This window comes from Balaenoptera musculus, chromosome 6 (assembly GCF_009873245.2).
Source record: "Balaenoptera musculus isolate JJ_BM4_2016_0621 chromosome 6, mBalMus1.pri.v3, whole genome shotgun sequence".
Taxonomy (NCBI): Eukaryota; Metazoa; Chordata; class Mammalia; order Artiodactyla; family Balaenopteridae; genus Balaenoptera; species Balaenoptera musculus.
The window spans coordinates 26,365,089-26,392,139 of record NC_045790.1 but is presented as its reverse complement, the minus strand read 5'-3'; the positions used below and the strand labels follow the sequence as shown (position 1 = coordinate 26,392,139).

Below are 27,051 nucleotides of genomic sequence, written 5' to 3'. Positions count from 1 at the left end.
TGGAATGAAAATAGAGTGCACAGACCAGATAGATTTACATACATTGACATATATATCCATATGACCACAATTTATTACTGAATGGAAAGAAAACAGATTGCAGTATATCGAACAATTCCATTTATGTTTAAATATATATGTTCATATATGTTTAGAAGGTATCATGAAAGATACCCTTAAACTAGGGGATGGGAAACTATGGCCCATAGGCCAAATTCTGTTTTCCAAAGTGCCATCAGAATACAGTTATGGTCATCCATTTACTTCTTGTCTATGGCTATTTTTGGCTACAATAACAAAGTTGAGTAGTTTTAACAGAGACTGTTGTCCTGCAAAGCTAAAAATATTTACTCTCTGGACCCTGAAGAAAAAGTATGTCTACCCTTGTACTAAACTATGAATTATGGTTAAGGCAACTTGTTTTTTATGCCTATGTATCATTTTGAGTTTTTAAAAATTATGTACTAGTTTTAGAAACTTAAACACATCTTAAAAAGCATTGATAAAAAAAGATTAAGAACTCAGGAGAAAGAAAACTGTGTGAACATGGCTTTTATCTTTTAATCTCTTATGGGTCATGATGTGAACAACAAATTGTAGCTCAATCTAAGGAAGACTTTTCTGACAGAGCTGTCTGAACATGGAAGATAAAGAACTTCCCATTACTGGAAAAGCAGATGACTTCAAAGATTCATTCAAAATCTGAGTTCTATACAGTGAAGCACCATTATAAATGATATAGATTGCTAGGAAGCAAAAGCATCACCTGGCCACAATGAAAACACAAGCTGAAAGTAGGATCATAAATCAGTGAACATGCAACTCTGACTAAATAAGCATATAAGCATACCACAGAGATGTTGTGTGTTTGGTTACAGACAACCACAATAAAGCTAATATTGCAACACAGGGAGTCACACAATTTTTTTTGGTTTCCCAGTGCATATAAAAGTTATGTTTACAGTATACTATATTCTATTTAGTGTGCAATAGCATTATGTCTAAAAAAATAATCAATGTTCCTGTCTTAATTAAAAAATACTTTATTGCTAAAAAAAAATGCTAGCCATCATCTGAGCCTTCAGAGCATAATAATCTTTTTGCAACAGTAACATCAAAGATAACTGATCACAGATCACCATAACAAATATAGTAATTTGGTAATAATGAAAAAGTTTGAAATATTGTGAGAATTACCAAAATGTGACAGCATGAAGTGAGCAAATGTTGTTGGAAAAAAGGAGCCGATAAACTTGCTTGATGCAGGGTTGCCTCAAACCTTCAATTTGTTAAAAAATGCAGTATCTGTGAAGCATGATAAAGTGCAATAAAACGAAGTATGTCTGTACTGTCTCTATAGTTTTGTCTTTTCCAGAATGCCATGTAGTTGCAGTCACACAGTACTAGTCTTTTCAGATTGGCTTCTTCCAGTTAGTAATAAGCATTTAAGATTCTTCCATGTCTTTTCATGGTTTAAGAGCTTATTTCTTTTTAGCGCTGAATAATACTCCACTGTTTGGATGTAACACAGTTTATTTATCCATTCACTTACTTAAGGATGTCTTGGTTGTTCCCAAGCTTTGGCAATTATGAATATAGCTGCTGTAAACATCCATGTGCAGGTTTTTGTGTGGATATAAGTTTTCAGCTCATGTGGGTAAATATTAAGAAGCATGACTGCTGGATTGCAGGGTAAGAGTATGTTTAGTTTTGTAAGAAATTGCCAAACTGTCTTACAAAGTGGCTGTATGGTTTTGTATTCCCACAGCAATAAATGAGAGTTCCTGTTGCTACACACCCTTACCTCACAATTTGTCAGTGTTTTTGACTTTGGCCATTCTAACAGGGTACAGTGCTATCTTGTTGTTTTAGCTTGTGATCTACTATTTTAAAAATCCATATTTGGGAGAAGAAAGTAGAAATTCTGGATGATAACTGTGGATTTGTCTACTTCTTCTTGCAGCTATACCAGTTTTTTTCTTCATGTAATTTGAATCTGTACTTTCAGTGTATAAATGCTTAGAATTGTTACATCTTCATGAATAGATCCTTTTATCATTACATAATGGCTCTCTTTATTCTTCTTCATCTTATATTAATATAGCCATCCCCTTTTTTTTATTGAGTTAAATATGTCTTTTCTTAAAACTTTATTTATTCTTTTTTTTTTTTTTTTGGCTGCGTTAGGTCTTCATTGCTGCGCGTGGGATTTCTCTAGTTGAGGCGGGCGGGGGCTACTCTTCATTGAAGTGCGTGGGCTTCTCACTGCAGTGGCATCTCTTTTGTGGAGCACGGGCTCCAGGCATGTGGGCTTCAGTAGTTGTGGCACGTGGGCTCAGTAGTTGTGGCTCGCAGGCTCTAGAGCGCAGGCTCAGTAGTTGTGGTGCACGGGCTTAGGTACTCCGCGGCATGTGGGCTCTTCCCGGACCAGGGCTTGAACCTGTGTCCCCTGCATTGGCAGGCGGATTCTTGACCACTGCGCCACCAGGGAAGCCCCCACTTTTCTTTTTTTTTTTTTCCCCCCACTTTTCTTTTGATTAGTGTTACCAAAGTATATATTTTTCCATCCTTTTAATTTTAACCCATTTGTATCTTTATTTAGCATGAGTTTCTTATAGGCAGCATAGAGTTGGGACTTTATTTTATTTTGTTTTGCTTTATTTTATTTTATTTTGTTGTGCTGGGTCTTAGTTGAGGCTTGTGGGCTCCTTACTTGTGGCATGTGAACTCTTAGTTGTGGTATGCATGTGGGATCTAGTTCCCTGACCAGGGATTGAACCCAGGCCCCCTGCATTGGGAGCATGGAGTCTTAACCACTGGACCACCAGGGAAGTCCCTAGAGTTGGGTCTTAATTTTTAAAAATTCAATCTGGACAGTCTCTGTGGCAGTTAATGAATTCACATTTAATATGAATTACATGTACTATGTTTTGGATTATTTTTATTATTCCACTTTATCACCCTTATTGGTTTATCAGCTATAACTCTTTTTTTGTTTAGTGGTTACCTTAGGGCTTATAGTATGCATCTTTAACTTATTACAATTATCTTATCTTCAGTTGATATTCCACTTTGCTTATAGTATTAGAACATTACAACAGTATATTTACACTTCCTCTTTCCTCCTTTCTGCTTCTGTTGTCATACATTTTACTTTCACTTAAGGTAGAAACCCCAAAATACAGTATTATTGTATTAATCAACACAACTGTTAAACAGATGACTGTATTAAACTAGCATCTTTTAAAGAGATTTAAAAATAAAAAAGTATTTATCTACAGATATGCCATTTCCTGTGGTATTCATTCCTTTGTGTAGATCCATAATTCTATCTGATATAATTTTCCTTCTACTTTAGCATTTCTCACAGTGCAATTCTGCTGGTGATTAATTCCTTCAGCTTCTCTATGTCTGAAAAAGTCTTTATGTTGCCTGTGTTTCTGAAAGACATTATCACTGAGTATAGAATTCTAAGTTGATTTTTTTCAGTACCTGAAAGTCATTGTTCCACTGTCTTCTGGCTTGTACTGTTTTGAATGAGAAGTCTTTTATTCTATTCTTAACTTTGTGTCTTTTCCTCTGGTCACTTTTAAGATGTTCCCCTTATTACTGGTTTTCAAGCAATTTGATTATGATGAATATTTGACATAATTTTCTTCATATTTCTTATTTTGGGGGTTTACTGATCTTGGGTATGGGGGTTTATAGTTTTCATCAAATTTGGAAAATGACCAGTCTTTATTTCTTCAAATATTTTTGTGCCTCCCTAGTCCTTCAGGGACTGGAACTGGACATAAATTGATCTTCTTGAAGTTGTCCCACAGTTTGATGATGCTCTGTTCATGTTTTTTACTGGTCGTGTGTGTGTGTGTGTGTTTCATTTTGGATAATTTCTGGGACTATGTTTTCAAGTTTACTAATTTTTTCCTGCAATGTCTAATGTGCTATTCATCCCTTGCAGTATAGTTTTTCCTCTCTCACATTGTAGTTTACATCTTTAAAAGTTCAATTTGGATTTCTTTAAATATCTCTCCTCTACGTCTTGAACACACAGATTATGGTTTTAATAACTTTCAATGACCTACTTAATAATGATGTCAGCTGTGCTATGGATGGGTTTCAATAGATTGATTTTTCTCATCATGGGTCAACAATTCCTGTTTCTTTGTGTGCCTAGTAAATTTTTGCTGGATTTCCCAGTACTTGTTGGGTGCTCTGGGACATAGTTAAGTTGTTGCACACAGTTTGATCCTTTCTGGAGGCTTGCTATTCAGTTCTGTAAATGGGATCAGATCAGCCATTAGTCTAGGGTAAATTGTTTTCTCTGATGTGCCGATGCCCTTCTGAGCACTCTGCCTGATGCCCTTTGTAGTACAGGTTCTCCACTATGACTGGTGGACACACAGAGTCTGCCCAGCCTTTTCTAGCCCAAAGGATTTTTTCGTTTTGTCCTTCATGGTAGTTCTTTCTCAAGTGTTGAGTAGTTTACTCATACAAATGTGCTAATCATACTCGGTTGAAGACTTGATATCTTTGGAAGTCTTTTTCAGGGTAGCTCTCACCTCCCTGTGCTCTGCTCTGCAAACTCTTGCCTCTCTGGCATCCCCAGGACCCCAGGTTTTTTTTTTTTCAACTCAGGGAGATTGTTGGGCTCTGACTGGGTCCTCACCCTGGGCTTCAGCCTCGGCAGGAACTCCCTCCAGGCAGTGAGCAGGAGCTCAACTTGGATTTTCCCCCTCTCAGGGACTTCTGTTCTGTGCTAATCCATGGTTAAGGTTTGAAAAAGTATTCATTTCTCAAATATGTTTTTCAGCTTCATCATGTGCAGGGCCCTGTACTGTTCTTGAGACCAGCTGATTAAAAGTTACTCTTTGTCCCTCTTACCTCTTTATAACTGATACTAGTTTGCTGTTATTTTTATTTGGTGCAATTATGCTCTTTCCCCCCAACAAAGAAAATTATAACACTAGAGAATAAAATAATAAAATATAAGAGCTGGGAAAATGAATTGTGGATGATGTTAGTCACAGAATGACTTGGCAGAGAGGTGGAGAGAAACCTCCTGAGTAACCTCTGAAAACCTACAACACAGTGGTCCAGAGAGGGGTCGGCAAACTATGGCCTGGGGGCTAAGTCTGACCCACTGCCTGTTTTGGAATTTGTGTACACAATTGTGTACATATTGTCTACTTTCATGTTACAAGGGTCGAGTGGAGTAGTTATGACAAAGAATGCATGGCCTGTAAAACCTAAAATATTTACTATATGGTTCTTTATAGAAAAAGTTTGCTCATGTCTGGTCTAGCAATAAAGTACTAAAAATTATTTGATTCTGACAGAAAAATTCTAAATTCTGACTTGGCAGTAATACTATAGCATAGAGCCCATATATTATATGTGTTATATCTCACAGACTTGCTGCTGAAGGATATAGGCAATTATAGGCCAATTTTCAGAGGTAAAAATTTAGTCACTAACTCTGAAATTCTGTTTCATTCTCATCCTAGGAATCAAATAGTGAAAAAGCAAGCATGAAGTTTTCTAGCTTGTATTGTTTTCTTCTGCTTCTCATTTTTCAAACTGACTTTGGACAAAATGAAGAAACTTCTAGGAAGGAAAGAAGGAAGATGTATTATAGAAGACAGAGAAAAAGTTCCTCGCCCATCCACAGATCCAGTAGACAGCTTGGAATTAAGCAAATGAGGATAGTTACACCAGCAGCAACACTTCCCGTGGTTAACTTGGATTATAGTACGGAGGAAAAGTTTGAATCCTTTTTAAGATTTCCTGGAGTAGAATCAAGCTATAATGTGTTACCAGGTAAGAAAACAGTAGGAGAGAGGAAGAGAGAAAAACTCCAAAAAGAAAATTAAAAAAAAATTCAAGTTATTATATTATCTTTTGGTTTAATCTACAAAGATAAATTTTGAAATAATTTAAAAAACCATTTATAGAATATACTTATAATACAAATTATTGTAAAACAGAAAAAATATTACTTATCCTATAACTACATTTATAAAATCATAGTTACTATTTTGGTTTATTATTTCTAGTCTGTTTACTATGCCATGTATTTAAAATAGTTGTAATCATAATATAGTAATATACATGTCAAAACTGCTTTTTCATTTATCATGATAGGTCATCTAGGATATAGAAATAAATGATTCAGATGAGTCTATGAACTCATGGCTATTAAATATTTTCAACCAAACATGAAGTTAAGCCACTGTATTTATTTTATATAGACCAAACTACTGAATTTTTAAAGTTTGAAAAGGTTGGAAATTCTTCCGAAGATTTCAACTAGGCATTTTTAAACACTAATATTTAATGGTCCACATTTTTCCAGGTTTGGAAGGAAAAAGTAATTGTATTATACATATGGTACCATTACATAAAACTTTCAAAAGACAAAAGAATGTATCACCACATAATGTTCTGTGACCAATACTTCATACAGTGTCTCAAGAAAACCAAATGCTTCTAAATGATGTTATTTCCACGAGGTTAACAGAAATAACATACAATTACCATGAAAATAGACAATTTAGGCCACATTTACAACATGATTGAGAGAAGAAAGAGACTAGAGGCAGGGAATTTAAAATGATGATTATAGCGAACCCATAACTCTTAAAGAACGATGAGGTCAATTTCCCTAATTAAGTGGAAAGATATCCAAGCTATAATAATAGAAAATAAAAAGGTTGAAAAGTAGTATGCATAATGTGATCTCAAATCTGTTTTAAAAAATATGCAGTATAGGGTGATGTGCATTAAAATGTATAGAAGATGTATACTAAAGATTTCTAAATTGTCCTAAAATGTTTTCCAGGGGTCTTACAGTACTTTTTTAAAAAATTGTGGTAAAATACACATGACATAAAACTTATCATTTAACTATTTAAAAGTGTACAATTCAGTGGCATTAAGTATATTCACAATGTTGTGCAACCATCACCACTATCTCGTTCCTGAACACTTTCTTCACCCTAAAAGGGAACTACATATATATTAAGCACTTACTCCCCATTCTCTCCTCCCCCCCAGTCCCTGGCAACCACTAATCTTTCTGTCTCTATGAATTTGCCTATTCTGAATATTTAACATAAAAGGAGTCCTATAATATGTGGCCTTTGGTGTCTGACTTCTTTTACTTGGCATAATGTTTTCAAGGTTCACTCATGTTGTACGGTGTATCAGGACTTCATTCCTTTTTTATGGCTGAATAATATCTCATTGCAGAGAAATACCATGTTTTGTTTATCCTTTCATCCATTGATGGATAACTGCGTTGTTTCCACCTTTTGGCTACTGTGAATAGCACAGCAATGAACATTTGTGTACAAGTTTCTATCTGAATTCCCGTTTTCAGTTCCCTTGGGTATATACCTAGAAGTGGAATATAAGATACCTAGGAGCTGGGCCATGTGGTAATTATATGTTTAATTTATTGAGAAATTGCCAAATGTTCCCCACAGAAGCTATATCATTTTATATACCCACCAGCAATATACAAAGACTCCAATTTCTCCACATCCTTGCCATTATTTTCCATTTAAAAAATATAGCCATTCTTGTGGATGTGAAGTGGTATCACACTGTGGTTTAATTTGTATTTCCCTAATGACTAATGATGTTCAGCATCTTTTTATGTGCTTATTGTTCATTGTATATCTTCTTTGGAGAAATGTCTATTCAAGTCCTTTGCCCATATTTTAATTGGGCTGGCTTTCTGTTGTTGAGTTATAAGAGTTCTTTACATATATTCTAGATATTAGACCCTTATCAGATATTATCTGCAAATATTTTCTCCCATTGTGTACATTGTCCTTTCACTTTCTTGACAATGTCCTCCAATGGACCAAATTTTTAATTTTGATACAGTCCAATTCATCTATTTTTTTCTTTTGTTGCTTGTGCTTTCGGAATCATATCTAAAAATCCATTGCCAAATCCAAGGTCATGCTTTATTTTATGAATATTATATTTTAGATCTTATATTTAGGTTTTGATCCATTTTGAGTTAATTTTTATATTTGGCATGAGGTAGGGGGCAACTTCATTCCTTTGCATATGGATATACAGTTGTCCCAGCACCATTTGTTGAAGAGAAAACTTTTTTCCCCATTGAATGGGCTTGGCACTTTTGTCAAAAATCAATTGGCCATAGATGTAATGGGTTTATTTCTGGACTCTCAATAGTCCACTGGTCCATATGTTTATCCTTATGCCAGTACCATACTGATATAAGCTGATTATTGTAGCTTTGTGGTAAGTTTTGAAATCTGGAAGTGTGAGTCCTCAAATTTTTTTTTTTCTTTCAAGATTTTTTTTTGGCTATTTGGGGCCCCTTATAATTCCTTATGAAATTGAGGATTAACTTTTCCATTTCTGCAAAAAAGGCTGTTGGAATTTTGATACACTATAGTACTTTTATAATCAGGAGACAACACCTGATTATATCTATTTTTTTTCCAGGGGAGAAATTGGATGGGTGGGATTAGTTTACTGTAAGTATCCAAATGAGAGATGGGTAGGGCTTGAATAGGGCTGACACAGCAGTAAGGGAAAGAAGGGGACAAATGTGAGAGCTCATTTGCGGGGACAGTGGCTCAACAGATGGAAAAGAGTTATCAGGGATAACACTAGGATTGGAAGGAAAACATCCCCTCTAATATTCAAATTGACTGTCTAATGGCCTGCTTAGTTGACACACTTATCCATGTATCTACAACACCATATGTAGAGAAAACAATATACTAAAACCCACTGCACTGTGTACTTTAAAAGGGTATTTGAATTGTATTTCAATAACACAACAATTCTAAAAAAAAAAAGATTGATGCAATGTCTCATCGAGAATTCAACGTAAAAAGCACCACAAGCATACAGTCTGATTTCACCTCTCCATCTGCACATCAGGAAGGGTACAATGTGGGCTCATTCATCATTAGTGCTGTTCCAGCTCTCTGCTCTCTGGCACGTGATGGAACTATACTGCTTTTTCTCTTCTGAAGTTAGATGTAGCCATATAATTTGCCTTGGTCAATGTAATTAGACATGTTTAGAGCTTGTGTGTTATTTGCAACCTCACATTCCCACTGCTGTGGCCATCAGGGCAGCCTGCTTGGAGATGAAGCCTATTTTTTGTCCTGACAAACAATATCTACATTGGACACCTAGCAGGAACAAGAAATAACTGAGATTTGGGGGTTGTTTGTTGCTGTTGTATAACTTAGCCATCCTGACAGATGCAGGATGGAAGTACGATTCAGGCTCAAGTTACCATGAGGAGGTCACTCTCAGAGCCTAAGTAAGAGGGGTTGAGAATACAGCATGTGAAAAGCATTTCAGAGGGTTACATCTGTAAGATACTTTTATCCTATGCATGAAAGAACATAGAATGTTATTCTTGTGTGGCTCTATCACATTGGGCTCACTTCCATTCACAAGTGCTAGTAACCATACAAGGAATTTAAATGTTACTGTTCTTTTCTAGGAAAGAAAGGACACTGTTTGGCAAATGGGATGACCATGTATAACAAAGCTGTTTGGTCTCCTGAGCCCTGCACTACCTGCCTCTGCTCAAATGGAAGAGTCCTTTGTGATGAGACCAAGTGCCACCCTCAGATGTGCCCCCAAACAGTTACACCTGAAGGAGAATGCTGCCCCGTCTGCTCTGATACTGGTACAAATATTTAGCCCAAACAAAATATCACATGTGATTTAGTCTTTAACTTCCATTTGTTTTTATTTTGTCACTACCTTAAATTTTAAATTATGATAAACTAGTCATCAGGGTACTTAAAATATTGGCACAATGATGATAAACATGGAAATTATTTGGGAAATTGCATGATAGGGGAGAGAAAAATAAAACATCTTGGCTTTAGAGTTCTAGCTCTGTTAGAATGAGTAAACTCAGACCAGATCACATTCCACATTTGACTCACAGCATTACAGATGTAGTGACAGAATTTACATAGCAAACAGCTCCCATGTTCTTAGTATGCGTGAAGAGCTCTGCTTAGTTCCTTACATGCATTATCTCACTTAATTCAACTCAGTGTGTTTACATTTGGTATTAACCCAAATGAAGATGAAGAACTCATGGTGAACAAAGGGAGGAGTGGCTTGCATCTAGAGAGAATAAAGCCCAGTTTTCCCAGTCTATGTGCAGTCATTACTGCTCAGGTAATCCTAGGGAAATAAAGGGCAATGGCCCTGGAGCAGTGGCTTTCTTTTGTGGCACTGCTGTGCACAGAAAGATCACACTATGAGGTTCTGTTGGCTGCTCACTGTGCCTTATCCTATGAGGCTGATGCAGTAGAGGACTCTAGGGAGGAAGCCTCAGGACTCCTGCAAGAAAAGCCTGGCCGATAGCTTATGAAATAAATAAATACGTGTTAAATAATTCGATGGGAAGGGATACAGATATTTTCTGTTGCCTATGATCAAGGTAGATTGTTTCCACGCACACAGGATGATCACAGGGTGGTTACCTACAAAAGTCTCCTACCAGGAAGAACTTCAGAACATTTAGGAACTGTATTTTGGTGTATACTACTAATTATTTTACTAAGCTATTATGACTTTAGAAAATGTTAGAAAACAAAAGTGTTTAATGAAACGGACTCCTTGGGATATGAAACACAAGATTTATAAAGGCAAGATCCAGAAATTCTCAGACATTTTTCAAAGGACTTGAACTATTATTCTTGAAATGCTGTGGTTATTTTGGAAAAATAAACTTGGATATACAGAAAAGATTTTAAATGTTTCAATATGATAGTTTTAGTTTCACTTCGCTAATTTTTTCCTATTCTCCTTTTGCATGTTCTGTCAGAGATGTGAAAAAAATAACTCACAAACTTTATAATATATACTGAATTGAAATTTCAAGTAATTCCTTCACATAATTATATTTTGAGTTCTTTTTTTGGGGTGATTTACGTATGGCATTAAATAAAATCATGGAAATGATTAAGTAAATTTTTATATTTTGATGAAAGAAAATCTATGTACTGAGCTCACTTTTCCCTAAAACTCTTCATTCGGAGGGTGAGTCTGAAGTCTGGTCTTTGTCAAGTCTTCCCCACTTTCTGCCAAAGATAATAACAGCTAAATACAAATGTAGATAAACTTTCTACGATTATATATTATGCTATCATCATCATGGAATAATAAAAAATACTCTTGTGCATATGTCTAGGTTAAAGAAACATCATTTAAGTCCAGGACGTCTTCTATAGGTCTCAAGCAGTAAAAATAATTTAAGTACAGAGTCTGGGAGGAAAACAGAAGAGAATTTTCTATAACTCTAAATTTCAGAGGATGCTTTTAGGCCCATGGAGCTGAAAGAAAATCAGACAGATATAATAAATCTATAAATAAAAGCCGATTTCACTACCATAAACAAGTAAAATGTACATCTCTTTCACTTTTTTATGTCTGACAGTGTACAAATTCTTACATTATCAATAAGCCCAATTAACTGAACAGTATCTACTATAAAGTTATCACATATGATTATACTACAATCTCACAATAGGACTGCTTATGGTAAGCAACATATGGTAATATTATTCCCTCTTTAGTCACCAGATAGCATGATACTTTAGTAACAATAAGTATTAAGGCTCACAAGGAAAAACAAGAATTGCCTATAAAGTCTTACAAAACAGAAATAAAGTTTATTTATTTCTATTAAAACTTCAAACAAAAATTTCAAGATGCATTTCACATTTAAACTGCACTCATATACCTAGAGGGAATATTATTTACTAACCTAATTTTCACTATGATTTTTCCTTTCATTAATACCACAACTTGCCCCTGCTGTCTTCTCCTTATGTGGTCAGTAGCCTCCTATTTGCTACTCAGTAGTATAGCATTAAATGACAGAACTGAATTTTCTGGTGATTCTTCAGAACAAAGAGAACATACCAGTTTACTTCATAAGCAACAGCCGTCTCCTTGGGTGGAAATGCATCCAGCACTGAGAAAAGAGGAACTTCAATTTGAGGAGGATGAAGAAGAAATTAAACAAGATGAAGATAGGGAGCAAAAGGAAAAGATCCCTAGACCTGGAGATTGGGGGAGACCTCCCAATGAGGGACAGAGCAGAGAAGGGGGAGAGCAGAGACCTGGAGAGGAGGGGAGGCAGGCCCATCAACACAGAAACCCAGCAAGGGAGAATGAGGATGAGGATGAGGATGAGGACGAGGATGACGATGACACCGTCAGAGGAGATATGTTCAGGATGCCCTCTCAACTCCCAATCCCAGCTACCCCCAGAGGCATACCACCTCTGCCAAGCAGGTGCTCTCTGTCATACAAAACCATCTCCTGTATCAGCGCCGACCTCACACAAATACCACCGCTAACAGCACCAGAGATCACAAGTCTGGAGCTCATAGGTAAGAGACGTTGACGTTCACTTGATTTTGTGGTTAACTCCCATTGTCCTATGAATGTTATATTTTAATTTTATAATATAAATTGACCCCAAACAGATTAATTTCACAATCTTCAAACATAAAAACTTTGCAGAAGAGATAGGTGTTTACTGCAGAATAGCACCGTCAGGTATAAAGTAAATTCCTCCAAATCAAACCATGATTTCCCATTGACTTTTTTCTAAAGCCAGCTTTATAAGGTATAATTTATATATAGTAAAACATTATTAGCATGTTATTCTTTGAGGTTTTTTTTAAGATTTCTTTTTTTGATGTGGACCATTTTTAAAGTCTTTATTGAATTCGTTACAATATTGTTTCTGTTTTATGTTTTGTTTTTTTGGCTGCAAGGCATGTGGGATCTTAGCTCCCCAACCAGGGATCAAACCCGCACCCCTTGCATTGGAAGGTGAAGTCTTAACCACTGGACTGCCAGGGAAGTCCCTGTTATGCTTTGAGTTTTGACAAATGCTTACAGTCAATAATCTAGATATAACATCTCCATCACCTCACCAAATATAACATTTCCATCACCTCACCAAATTCTCTCATGTCCCTCCTTTCACCAGCCCTGATGTTTTCTGTCTCTAGAGTACCTTTTCTAGGATGTCATAGAAATGGAATCATACAGTATGTAGCCTTTTCAGCTGGACTTCTTTCATTTATCATAATGCTTCTGAGGGCTATCCAGGTTGTTGCGTTTATCAGTAGCTGGCTCCTCCTTACTTCTGAGTGGCGTTCCATTGTTTGGATAGACCACAGGTCTCAGGTGAAGAACATCTGGATTATTTCCAGTTTGGGGCAATTATGCATACAGTTGCTATAAACATCCACATATGGATGTTTGTGCCGACCTAAGTTTTCTTTTTCCTAGGGTATATACCCAGGAGTGGGATTGCCGAGTGATACAGTAAAAGCATGTTTAACTTTATAAGAAACTACCAAACAGTTCCTTAAAATGGCTGTGACACTCCTTCCAGCAATATCAGAGAGTTCCTGTTGTTTTCCCCCTTGTTTTAGCCATTGTGGTAGGCATGGAGTGGTCCAGACTTTTTGCCCATGTTCTTATAGGGCCAGGAAGAGCTCTGAGTGGAGGAATGGCAGGACAGATACGTGTGTAAGGCTGGCTGGTGGGAAGACTGGGACAGTGAATGAGTCTTGGCGATAAGGCCCATGCTGGGGATGGCTCTGAAGATGCAGGGGTGAGAGAATCTGAGTGGGGTTTCAGATGTGTCTTGGGGGAAGTAACAGAAATAAACTACCACAGAAATAATAAATGATCGTATAAATAAATACTCAATAGTCACAGCCTGACCCCTTTAATCAGGACAGCCAATCTGCAATAGGACACTTCTGGTGTTATGGCCTTCCTGATACCATGTTCACATGATCTCCTAAGGAATTCTTCTCATGCCCAGAGTGTCCTGCTCCAGCAACGCCCCCTCCTTCTGTAGCCTGCCTGCCAGGTGTGCTCTGCCATTAAAACAAAACAAAACAAAACAATTTGTGAAAGTCTAAAGTCTTATGAAAGATGAATGACCTATGCTCAGTCACAGTATCTTGGTTTTATAAGAAGGTCACCACATGATTTTTATAGTACTCACTATTTCTGATAAGCTCATTTTCTGTATTTAAAAATCGTTGACTACTGTACTTAATTAAATGCCAAACCAAAACCCCATAAATGAAAGCATGCAGGAACTTCTATAGATTGAAGTCACAGAACTATAACATAAGATCTAGAGGCAATCTGAGAGATTATCTCCCCAAGCTTCTTACTTAGAGGAAACTGATGCTCAAAGAAGGCAAGTCACATGCCCAAGATTTCATTGTAAAAAACAGTATATTTCTGGTCCAGGGTCTAGGAAATGTCATTAGGGAAATACAAATAACTATAAAAATCAGTTTCTATAGCACCTTCCATAAACACATCTTTGCTGTAAAATGCATAACGTTAACAGAATTGTCTGCCAAACCACATCCTGGCTGTTTTAAAGCAGCTTCATCTAAAACATGATGTACTAGAGCATGACAAGTCCTTAGAGTGAAAATTTTGACCATATGAAATAGTCTAGTCCCAGTCTTGTTTTTTTTCTAAACACTCATTTTCTTATATAATACATACTGTCCTTGCTATAAGTATTGCGTTTTCCTCCAGATAAAGCTCTCTTTTGCTATCTATGCATGTGCATGTATACATGTATTTATAGGCACATAGGCCTAAAACACAATTGCTACGTGTCCTAGGCAATTCTATCACCTCCATTCCGGATGAAGCATTTAATGGATTACCGAATTTGGAAAGGCTTGATCTGAGCAAAAATAATGTCACCTCTTCAGGCATAGGTCCAAAAGCATTCAAGGTAAATAACATGCTCTGACTTCTAACAGTCCACGTGGATGGCTTTCTCATGACTTGTACTGTCAGTGGGTGGAGATGGAGAAGGAAGGAAAAGTAAAATGTTCTACTGGAGTTTTCTCTGAAGAAAGTTTCTGATGTCCCTAAACTGCATTCAAGTTTTATCTTGAATATAGTATATTGTTTTATAGGTTTCTAGCTGTTTATTCTATGCTTTGTCCTTAAAGCACCCACAACAGCATGAATGACAAAACTAATGTTTTGAATTTATAGAGGAGTTTCTCCCTAAGTAGCAGAAAACATGTTGAAATATGGTCTCTTAGTACATGAGGTATTTCTGGGAAAAAAAGGAGAGCTTATCCGGAAACTCTATTAACATGTTCAGGCCAGCAAGACAAAGCTTCCTTATTTTGTGCTATCTGCAAAATCTGATAAAGGATACTTCAGCAGGAGGGGGTTCTAAAAAAACAAATGGGCTCAGATGAAAATTAACATGGGGATACGCTAGGGAAAGAGAAAAGCATAGAGTAAACCTTTGAAAGAATCAGATTTAATTAAAAATTTTTTCTAAAAGGGAGAAAACAGAGTATCAAGGACTTTCAGAAAAACAAAGGCAGAAGAAAGGAGGGGTCTGTGTGTGTAAACAAATACTCATAAATGTGTGCGCTTAAAGAAGCCCAAGTAAAACAAGTTACATGCCAGGAGGTCAAACTTTATCCCCTTGGATGGTCTTCTGTCCACTCTTTGGACAAATCACTGGCCTCTTACAAGCTCAGTTCCTGGTTCTCATATAGATTCTGGACTGCAGACGAGAGAGCTCCAGACACTTGGTGTCCACGTTCATGTGAAAGACCTGGAGTCCTGCCTCATGCTAGCCGTCCTGATAGAACAACAGTTGAGACTTGTGCATTTCCTGTATTTGATCAAAAAAGAGGACACTGCAGGAAATTACCTTTTTCTTGTTTTGGGATTCTCTGTCCCATTTCCAAACTGCTGAAATTGACTTTGAGCACCACTGATGTAAATCATTCTGTAACTTTGGTAGTGTAGGTTAGTTTGGTCAACAAACATGTGACTACAAATGTGGAAATGCACTCTCCAGACAGTCAAAACTGTTTGGGTACCATACAGAAACAGTTTGTGACATTTGTAGCATTTAATTTTGAAGAATTTCCACAATCATTAGTGCTGTTTTATGACTCTGTTTCTACTTAGTATAGATGGAAAACTGAGTTCACAAACACACTGAAAGGGTTCAAATTGCTGTCTTGTTAGCATCTATGACAGATTCAGATTATTGCATGATTTAATTAACTTTGTGTCTACTGCTGAGAAGTTGAAAACCTAAGATCCAGGAAAATATGACTGGTCCAGTGGCGATAGGAGCTTTCTCTTGCTTTCTAAAGTCACCATAAAAATATGGGTGAGTGTGATGCAAAAATCACCAAACGTAGTTTGCTGAAAATACCAGGGAATAAATGCTATTAACAGGACCAACATCTACCTGGCAGGGAGAATATGGGGATTCTTGTCTAAACCTGAGCAACTGAAGGTTTGTGAAACTTTAGTAACTACCGTAAATTGACCATTAAATGACATATATGACTGTACATCTGTGACAAGATAAAAAAGTAATTTTGAGATTTGCCTTTTAAGCTTCTAAAGAATTTAATGCGTCTGAATATGGATGGAAACAATTTGGTAGCGATTCCTTCAGAACTACCATCTACATTAGAAGAACTTAAAATCAATGAGAACAATCTTCAGTTTATTGATGAAGAAAGTTTATCAGGTATTTAACATTTGACTTTATGATATGTGTCCACATAACCTTTCTTCTGTAGTTGTGTGGAAATTTTATTTGCAATATTGCTAAATGAATAGCTAGTAAAATTTTTTTAGGTCATGTTACCATTTAAGTTGATAAAATTTATTTTAACTATTGACTGGTGAAACTTTAAAAAATGTATTTTAAACTGCCCGTTGTCTTAAAAATGCATTTTATAAATAAACTTACAGTGATTTCAGGTTTTCATCATTCACAATACAATAACTAAATTACAAATCCATAATATCCTAAGAGTTACACTAACATTCCCCACACAGCCAGGTGTTCTGGTGCTGTGTTTGTACCGATGTTTTTGGTATCAGTGGTGATAACACAGTATCATGGCTTGTTGAACGGGTCTCCTTTAATCACCCTTAGATGCTCAATACACCCCATACACAACTCCCACTGCCTCTCAACATTCTGCAGTTTTTAACTTGACATGTTTTGGCAAATGAGAATTATGCATAAAATATAAGTAAATGAGCATACTATGTGAGGCTGAGGGGTAATCCTACAAACAAAGTACATAAACTTTAGCACATGCACTCTATATGGCAGTCACTTTGGCTTTGACAGCCTTGTTCCCTAGAGAGTTGCTCTGGCACTTGTCCATGAGGCACATGCACCCCACAGGGCAAGACAAATGATGTCCATGGGTGTGTGGTTGCCACGACAGCCTGGCTTTCCCATGGATGTGCTTTAGTGAAGGTGCCCCACATTCTGTACATTTGATACAACTGGAATTTACTCTTCTTAAGACTGTTCCTGGACTAGCTGGATAACTAAAGTTGTCATATTATGAACTCTGTATAAAAGAGGCAGTATTATATTTACCTTTTCGTGAATTCTAGCTATGTCTTTGATTAGATTATATGCTTCTTTAAGACAAAAACTGCCTAATTTTTCTTTTTATCTTCCTAACAGTCTAGTGTAGTTCTTGAGGTATAGTGCTTAACATTTTTTATTTGATTTGAAATATATTTATTAGGTTAATGTTGATAACCAAGCCTTTAAAGGAATAAAACAATTCCATTATTTCCTTTCACTCCTCAAAAAACTTCATAAGGACAAAACACTTCTGGTGATGGGGAAAAAACAATAATGAGAACTGCCAAATCTGAGGATTACAGAGTTATGGAAATACTCTATTTCCAGATGGATTTCGGGGTACTTAACAAACAAAATTTGAAGGTCTTTTGTCATATGGAAAAGACATTAGAAAGTTCAATTTCTAACTGCTAGGTGAAACAGCCAAAGGAACACTTAATTTAGGACAAGTGTACTAATGGGTTATATGTGATCTACATGTGAGATGGTATTTCTAGCAGTGTTATCAAAATGACATGTTTTAAGTCCTTATTTGGAAGGTGCTCTCACACATTCCTACAACTGCTTCTCCACACGCACTTCTCCCTCATAAAAAAATTTCCATATTCCCAGAGGGTTGACTGTGTTCCAGGGTGAACTGGCCTCTTCCTCGATCCACCTCCCATCTCTACAGTCTGAGCACCTCACAGGCCTTGGCCCTGTGCAGGCGGCCAGTGAGGAGCCTCTGCACTGTCACCTTGTCCAGAGAGGCCCCTGTAGTGTGTGGCCCAAAGGCTCCTCTTCTCTTTGGCCTGTGTCTTTAGTCCCGTTCCAGGGCTGGTTCCTCAGGTACTGAGTTCTTAGTTCTGCTCTAATGCTGGCCCCTCAGGTACTGGGTTTTCTCTCGACTGCTGTAGTCACTGGGGCTCCTCAGCTCCTGTGAGTCCCACTGCTGTGGATGGTCAGGTTGGCTGGCAGTGAGCAAGGCAAGCCCAAGCACAGGCCACTGCCAGTACTGTGACACTACTTTTCTGGGTGGAAGCCCCTGGCTTGACCATCAGTGGCCTGTAGCACTTCTGTTAGCTCCCTCATGACCCTTCAGGTTTTATATATATAGTTCCAGAGAAGTGGGGAAGAAGGGCACTCCAGGGAGAGAAGCAGTATGTACAAAGGTGTGAAGAAACAAAACAATTTGGATACTATGGGAAATCCAGTTTCATGGATCTTGGATGCAGCGTGTGATGGGGAGTGAAGAACAAAAGATGATGTGAAAAGGTAGGAAGGAACCACACAACAGACAGCTCTGCACATGCTATGCCGAGGTGCTGGGAGTTCATCCAGAATCCACTGAGAGATGTGCATACCCACTATAGAGAAAAGGAAGGTCTTAAAATTGAAGGGAAGGTGAAAAAATAGAAGGGAGGGATAGCAGGAGAAAACTGGACATGCTAAAAAATGTTCCTGTCTTCATTAATGTTAAAAACAAAACAAAACCCATGATCATGGTGGCCTTTCTAGCAATGATGGTGGTGTGGCTATCCAGTCAGAATATCTATGAGATCAAGTTCTCACACAAGGTCTATCCATGTCTATAACCTGTCATGTAGCTCCCCGCCCACAATGGGAAGGACTTCCTACCAACTTTCTGCTAATAAATCCTCTTTCTGCCACAGTCTAACCTACAAGAACCTTCTCTACCTCCATCCTTTTGCCTGTTACATATAGGAACGTACATACTATCTATGTATACACAATATACACATAAGCCAGAGAATAACCGTAAAGTAATGTATAAGATTAATTTACATTGTTGTGTTTTGTTTCTCTTTCTTGTGAGGTCATGTAATGACCACCAGTCTACTTCTATTATCTATTTTCCTCTGAAAAACTTCTATTACATTCCAAAACCTCAACTATGTACTAGATAATTATGTTGGATTCTCAGTATCTTTAGTTGTGGAAATTAAGGACTTTTGGTTATATGAGGAAATAGAATCACTTATAATTTACTAGTTGGCCTCCATAATTCCTCTCTGTCCTTCAGCTGATGTTAAACACCAGCAGATTAATATTTTGTCATGCTGTTCCCTATCCAGAGGCTGCTTGTTGCCTAGAGAAGGAAAGTCAGACCTTATTTTCTGGTGCACAAAGGCCCTGCACAGCCCACTTCTGCCCTCTCAACAACCTTCATCCCCTCTTGCATATGGCCCACTCCAGGGCTGGTCTCTTTCCTACTCCTGAGCACACCCATGTGAGTTCATGCTTCCATGAGTTCACCTGGCTGCCTCACCCTCCCATGTCTACCTACATCTTTCTGTCTTGAGAATCTAGCCCCACTCACACTTCCGTACCACTCAAGTCTACACTGCCACCTCCTCCTTGTCATGTTCTAGAATCTATGATCTGTACTCCTGACGGTAGTGTCTTTTGTTTATCCTTAGACTATGTCTTACTTCTCTGATATGCCTAAGAGTAGGATCTGAGTTGCACAGAGCATTTCAGTGCAGTACCCATGACTTGAGTTGAATGTGAAAACATCCCCTATTCTGAAAATTTTGGCCACTGAACAAACTCCAAAGTTACACCCTGAATGTCTGACTCAGACACCTCTGGGTATCTTCACTGCTGAGCTGTCCATTCTCCTTTAAGTTTCCAGTTGATTTGGTCATACCACTCCTGAGACCAGTAGAAACAATTTAGAAAAATCTTGTTTGTATAAAGGCCTTTCTTGGTAGCTCAATCTGAATGTGTGGAGAATTTTTGATCATTCTCCTTTCAAAACGTCCATCTGGCTGCACTGTCAGAGTGCACAGGAGTGAACACTGTGATGGGAATTCACTACTATAACTCCCTTGTTCAGAGACTGAGGGTTTGCCAGGCAGAGTGCTCCTTCAGTGTCCTGGAAAAAGGAACCACCCATTGCATTACATTCCTCATACATCCTTGATTATGCTGCCATTTCATACCTGTCTGTCTTTGCAAATACTTCGAATGACCCTCTACAACCTTCTACTTCTCATCTGCCTGCATTCCAAGTCCCTGCTTGGCCATTGCTTCCTCTGTGGGGTGCCCTGGCCCCCCAACTCTCTCCTCTGGCTCCTTATACAAACTTTCCTTTCCATACTGTACATTCTTGACTTCCTTTGTCATAGATTAATTGACCATAAATGCATGGGTTTATTTCTGGGCTCTCTATTCTGTCCCATTGATCCATGGGTCTGTTTTTGTGCCAGTACCACACTGTTTCAATTACTGTAGCTTTGTACTATAGCTTGAAACCAGGGAGTGTGATATCTCCAGCTTTGTTCTTCTTTCTCAAGATTGTTTTGGCTATTTGGGGTCTTCTGCGTTTCCATAAAAATTTTAGAATTATTTGTTCTAGTTCTGTGTAAAAGGGTATTTTGATAGGGATTGAACTGAATCTGTAGACTGCCTTAGGGAGTATGGTCATTTTAACAGTATTAATTCTTCCAGTCCATGTACAAGGTATATCTTTCCATTTGTTTGTGTTGCCTTCAATCAGTTTTTTTTCATGAATGTCTCTTGGTTTTCTGAGTACAGGTCTTTTACCTTCTTGTTTAGATTTAGTCCTAGGTTTTTATTCTTTTTGATGCAATTGGAAATGGGACTGTTTTCTTAATTTCTCTTTCTGATAGTTTGTTGTTAGTGTATAGAAACTCAACAGATTTCTGTATATTAATTTTGTATCCTGCCACTTTACTGAATTCATGTACTAGTTCTAATAGTTTTTTGGTGGCAGTCTCTAGGATTTTCTGTATATAGTATCATGTTGCCTGCAGTGGCAATTTTACTTCTTCTTTTCCAACTTGGATTCGTTTCACTTCTTTTCCTTGTCTGATTGCTGTGGCTAGAACTTCCAACACTATGTTGAATAAAAGTGGTGAGTTTGGGCATCCTTGTTTTATTCCTGATCTCAGAGGAAATGCTTTCAGCTTTTCACCGTTCAGTATGATACTGGTGGTAGGTTTGTCTTATATGTTGAAGTATGTTCCCTCTATACCCACTTTGTTGAGAGTTTTTATCACAAATGGATGTTAAATTTTGTAAAAAGCTTTTTCTGCATCCATAATAAAAGATCATTTGACTTTTATTCTTCAATTTGTTAATGTGGTGTATCACATTGATTTTTTTTGTGGATATTAAACCATCCTTGCATCCCTGGGATAAATCCCACTTGATCTTTTGAATTTGGTTTGCCAATATTTTGTTGAGGTTTTTTGCATATACATTCTTCAGTGATATTTGCCTATAAATTTTTCTTTTTTTGTGTGTGTGGCGTTTTGGTTTTTGTATGAGGGTTACAAACTTTCATCATACAGCACAACAGTGATTTCTCTACAGGTCTGCCTCTCCTGGACCAAGCATTCAGCATTGAGTCCTGGCTGATCTGAGCATTTGGGATTTGCAAAGTACTAGGGAAAAGGCTCTAAGGGGGCAGGGGGATACAAATAAAGAAGCTACAACATCAGTCCTCCAAATAAACTGAACATTTCACATGAAATTTTGAAAGCCTATAGAAATTACATGTTTTTTAGTTATCCTAATATTACAATAATTTTATTTTTTTATAGACTTAAATCAATTGGTCACCTTAGAATTGGAAGGAAACAGTCTCAGTGAAACCAATGTCAATTCTTTAGCTTTCAAACCTTTGAAGAGCCTATCCTACCTGCGTCTGGGAAGAAATAAATTTAGAATTATACCACAGGGTCTTCCTGCTTCTATTGAGGTACCAATATCTTACTTATAATATTTTATATTTTAAATACAGCACACTATGACAAAACAAACAATATATTTTAAAAGGTTATTGTGATGCATATTAAACTCAGTAGTTTTGGTGCTATATACAGAATTTACTATAATTTGAGCACTGTTTTCAAACAATACAAAATTATGAATCAAGATTATAACTACTAGTAGAAAATCTTGATAAAGTGAAAATTGGTTCTGCCGACGGCTCTTGGGGAGAGAACAGGGAAGATGAACTGAGTATTCAAACAGAAACTACAACTTGCAAAAAGTACCTTGACTTGCAAAACTGTCCCAAACTGGAACTGTGACGTTCATCCCAGTCTGTTCCACCCAGAGTCCCACATGGACTAGCAGTGACCCTGTGAAAATGGACAAGATTTGCAGAGAAGGCTGCTGACTGTGCCAGCAGCACCACCCCCCACCCTCTTCCCACAGCTTACTAGTTCTAACTAGCTCCTACCAAGGGCCCAAGCACTGTCCTGTCTCCATCCCCTCTGGAGACACTCCCTGCTGCCCAAGTGTGTGGTCTCCCTTGCTACAACAAGGAACACACTTAATTAAGGGGGGACTCTGGGGGGCCTTCTCTGCTGAGTGTACGCCCCAACTTCCTGCATTAAGAACAGAGGCCTGGAAGATCCAGCTGACTCCTAGGCCACCTCCTCTGAGTTCTGTTTCTGCCACATACACAATCTGGCAGCAGGACGAAGCTTCCCACTGCTGTGGACGCAGTGAGCCAAGAGAGGGCCATTAATCTCGATATGATACTGCTGCTACCACAGCCACCATGCTTCCTCTTCCTACTTCCAGATTAAGATAGACCTTTAGAATTTACCAAAATTGTAAAGATTGAGGTTCTATAACCTGGCTTTACCTCAGAATCACTTGGATTCTAAAGAAATACAGATTCCTGGACCTATCCCAGACATGCTAAATCAAGTTCTTTGGAGAATGGGGTCAACAATTTATAATTTTTTAAAAAATTAAAATTTTAGATAGATAATGCATGCACACAGTAAAACACACACACAACACTTGAATAGTACAAAAGAGCAATGTGTCTCTATTCCACGTCTGACCCTCTCATCCCTGGTTTCTCTTTCCAAAGACCCTCTCGCTAGCTTCTTGGAGGTGCTGTCCATGCAAGTACATGTGCTGTGAATCTTTCCAATGCACTGCTTCACAGCTGCAGTTTCAACGTATAAATGAGTGTGCTCTGATTTAGGTTGGAATTTATACTTTAAAAAGCTCACGAGTGATTCTAATATACAATCAAGTTTAGGAACCACTGATCTAGTTCACCCCGAAATATGTATGAAGGTAAAAGCAAAAAGCTAAAAATCACTTTACCCACTTCCAACAATACCAAAATTAAATGACAAAGAGGGGGAAATTACTACAACAGGAAAAGAAAGTTACTCTGAATATATATACCAATTGTACTTCTGAATTCCAACAAGATCCCTGAGTGAAAAATTCCTTGTAATGCTAAATGAATTTAACTTGAAGGCAGCTAGCTGTTGAAAACTTACTAATAGTTCTAGCAAACTTCACCCTGATGTTAAATGAAGGCTCTTAATTAACTGTTAATTAAAATAATTATAATACAAACAAATCTAAAAAATGTGAGCCTAAAAAAATTACAGACAGCATGGACTGGTAGGAAGCAGGCTGACCTAAGCTGGGGCCAGCCAGCATGAGTTTCCCTCATGTATTAGCTGTGTAACCTTGCAAATATCTTGCCATCTCTCCAGGTCTGAGTTTCTCTACTGCTAAATGGGGATAATTTCTACTTATTTCCTACTTTTTAGGATCTTGAAGCCCAAATGAAATAATTTATGTGAATAAGTTGTTTTGTAAATTAGAAAGCTTTATACAATTATTATGGTATGCTATATCATATATCATTTTATGGTTAAAAAATAATTAAATAAAATTCATTTAATTCCATAACCATGACAGATAGTACATTTTATTTTACTAGTTAGAAAATCTGACAACTTAAAAATATGAACTCATTTTGAAGTGCTGCAATACTCTTTAGCTAACACTAGTGACAACAGTCTATAACCTGATTTCAATTCTGTGAGATTGAATATATTTATCAACTAATATGAAAAAAATAAGTCTCTTCTCTTAATTATAGGAATTATACCTAGAAAATAACCAAATTGAAGAAATAACTGAAATTTCTTTTAATCATACCAGAAAGATCAATGTCATTGTACTACGTTATAATAAAATTGAAGAAAATAGAATTGCTCCTTTAGCCTGGATAAATCAAGAGTAAGTACACGCTACAATCTGACTTTCTTAGATGATTTCTTTCCTTTGCCATTATTAAACAGGGTATGAACACGGGCAAGTGAGGGAGGTGACAGCATTCTTTCTTAGTGAACCTCCCCCTACATAAAACTTGGCTATTTGCATAGACTTCAAACCATTCATGATATGACTGATGTTAGGATGGCCATGGTCACTGCTGCTGGGGACAACCTACAGTGTGCAAGTGCTAAGCCCAAGCAGTGTAACCTTAGGTCTGATCACTGTTCTGCTCTCTGCTGACCTCACAGGCAGTCATGAAGTTTAAGTGAGATAACCCCTTCCCATAGTGAGGAAGGAAGCTGCCCTCCTCTCCCTTTCTCCCTCACCATTAGGTGGAAGCACCAGCATTCACTGTTCTATACCACACTGTCTTCATTCCTTCAAACTATTTCTCTATTTCAAGTGCTACAAAACAGACTAAAGAATGCGTGACCCGATAGCGGAAGCAAAAAGCAGAGCCTATCTTCCTGGAGAGGAATCAGTGGCCCCAGGCTGTAGCCTCAGTGAAGGGCAAAGTGTGGAGGCCTTGCTCATCAGGAAGGAGAGGATTAGCTACACAGGGAAACAGGGCAGCAGCTGCATCAGAGCAGATCTATAGTCATGTGGTGAGGGAATGAGGGATCTGAGTGGCACCATGGGGACAGGCATCTTTCAGAAGCAGGACAGAGATGAAAAGAGGCCTTGAGGGCCAATTAGGTTTAGCAGGATGTGGCAGTGGCAGGGCAACTGAGTCTTCATCAGGTGAAAAGTCTTCATGGGGTGGGCAGAAGCCGCAGGTGAGGCTCTGAAAAAAGCCAGATAGCTCACCACATTTCCCAGATCTTCTGGCTTATTAACAACCTTTTCTAGATGCCTCATTCTCACCCCAAGTCCCAGATCCCAGGTCATCAGATCAAATGTGGAACAAGAATGCAATAACCCCTCAACACTGCTACTTTCTTGCTGGAACCAGAGATGATTTTAGGGTTTGATGTCAGCTAGGACTCTGGACTTCATTTCTCATACAAGTTTGACCTTCGAGATATTTGGGGGACCTCTTTGGGTCTGAGCATTACCCCTGGGATATGAGTTTTTCTCTCTGAACTCTGGTGCTCCTCTATTAGAGAGGAACTCAAGCAGCTCTGTGGTACCCGGGTAAGAGCACTAGCCTTGCAGCCAGACCACCATACAGCCACACTTGCACTGGGAATCATTACAGCACACTGAGTACTGGCAGGAAAATGGACAAGCATCTTGACTGGCTTGTCAAAACTTTGAGCTTACAGTCACTGCTCTGATGTCCCCACTCTGTTTATTCTTTTCTAGAAATCTAGAATCAATTGACCTCTCCTACAACAAGCTCTACCACGTCCCCTCCTATCTACCCAAGTCGCTGCTGCACCTTGTGCTCATCGGCAACCAGATTGAGCGCATCCCTGGCTTTGTGTTTGGCCACATGGAACCAGGCCTGGAATACCTGTACCTGTCATTTAATAAACTTGTGGATGATGGCATAGACCGAGTTTCCTTCTATGGGGCTTATCATTCTCTGCGAGAGCTGTTTCTGGATCATAATGAATTAAAATCTATACCACCTGGTGTACAAGAAATGAAAGCACTACATTTTCTGAGATTGAACAACAACAAGATACGGTAAATTTTGGCCTTTTCAAGTATACATTTAAATTGTCATGGGTGACAAAATATAGGATTAAACAACCATGACATGATGTCTGGAATTTACTTTAAAGAAAAAAAGTGACAAGAGGTTGCATTAAACAAGATTGGCAAATGTTAATGATTGTTGAAGCTGGATGATAATAGGTATGTAAGGATTCACTATAGTGTTTTTTCTACTCTTCTATGTATGCAAACTTCCATAGTAAAAAAATGTAAAAATAGAGTATGATTATATAATACCTAGAACCTTACAGGCATGTTCAAGTGAGGCTTCAAGGCAGTAGACTATGGTGCTAATCCCACCTCCATATGTAATTTCAAACACTGTAATCTGTAGAACACAAAACCTAAGTATATGCTAAAATTAAAATTGCTTCTATCTAGATTTTTCTGAAGACAAAATTCTGAATAAATTTATTGAGACTCAGCTCCCTCACTTCTGAGGATACATTTTTCTGTGTGTGTTCCATCTGCTGACAGAGTCATCACCCCTGCCTAGAAAGTATGAATGTCTCAAGAATTAATCTGGAACGCTTTGTTAGTGCAGCCAACGAGGGAGGCAGACCCCAGAGCTCTGTGGTCCTGTCCTTGGAGATTATACCCCTTACTCTTTTACCTGTCTCTACAATTCCAAACATAAACTCCTGAAAAATAAAACAAAGAAAGAGTCAAGAGTTTATAGGGGAAAAGGTGGGGATGGGAAAGGCTTTAAAGATTCAGAGTCAAAATTTTTTGGCCAAAATAATTCCTAGGTCATGCTTATATGCTTCCTATTGCATTGCATCAGGAGGCATACAATATCTGTCCCAATCTGGTGAGATTTAGGTGGT

At 37.9% G+C, this 27,051-nt stretch overlaps 2 protein-coding genes across 7 annotated transcripts in view; one reads left to right on the top strand and one right to left on the bottom strand.

Annotated features, from left to right (window-relative positions):
• The window catches only part of LOC118897018 (centromere protein P), a 234,680-nt gene that overhangs the window by 49,700 nt on the left and 157,929 nt on the right, over positions 1–27,051 (bottom strand). The window lies entirely within an intron of this gene.
• Positions 1–27,051, top strand: part of ECM2 (extracellular matrix protein 2) — a 36,386-nt gene that overhangs the window by 5,502 nt on the left and 3,833 nt on the right. Inside the window, exons 2-9 of one of the 3 annotated variants that reach the window (XM_036855728.1) lie at positions 5,508–5,820; positions 9,509–9,697; positions 11,874–12,428; positions 14,715–14,830; positions 16,483–16,618; positions 22,057–22,214; positions 24,384–24,523; positions 25,868–26,194. In XM_036855728.1, the coding sequence (XP_036711623.1) occupies positions 5,532–5,820; positions 9,509–9,697; positions 11,874–12,428; positions 14,715–14,830; positions 16,483–16,618; positions 22,057–22,214; positions 24,384–24,523; positions 25,868–26,194 (1,910 nt within the window). In that variant the 5' untranslated portion in view covers positions 5,508–5,531. Of the gene's footprint in view, positions 1–5,507; positions 5,821–9,508; positions 9,698–11,870; positions 12,429–14,714; positions 14,831–16,482; positions 16,619–22,056; positions 22,215–24,383; positions 24,524–25,867; positions 26,195–27,051 lie in introns of all 3 variants that reach the window. The other 2 variants (XM_036855727.1, XM_036855729.1) reach the window with 2 other exon arrangements.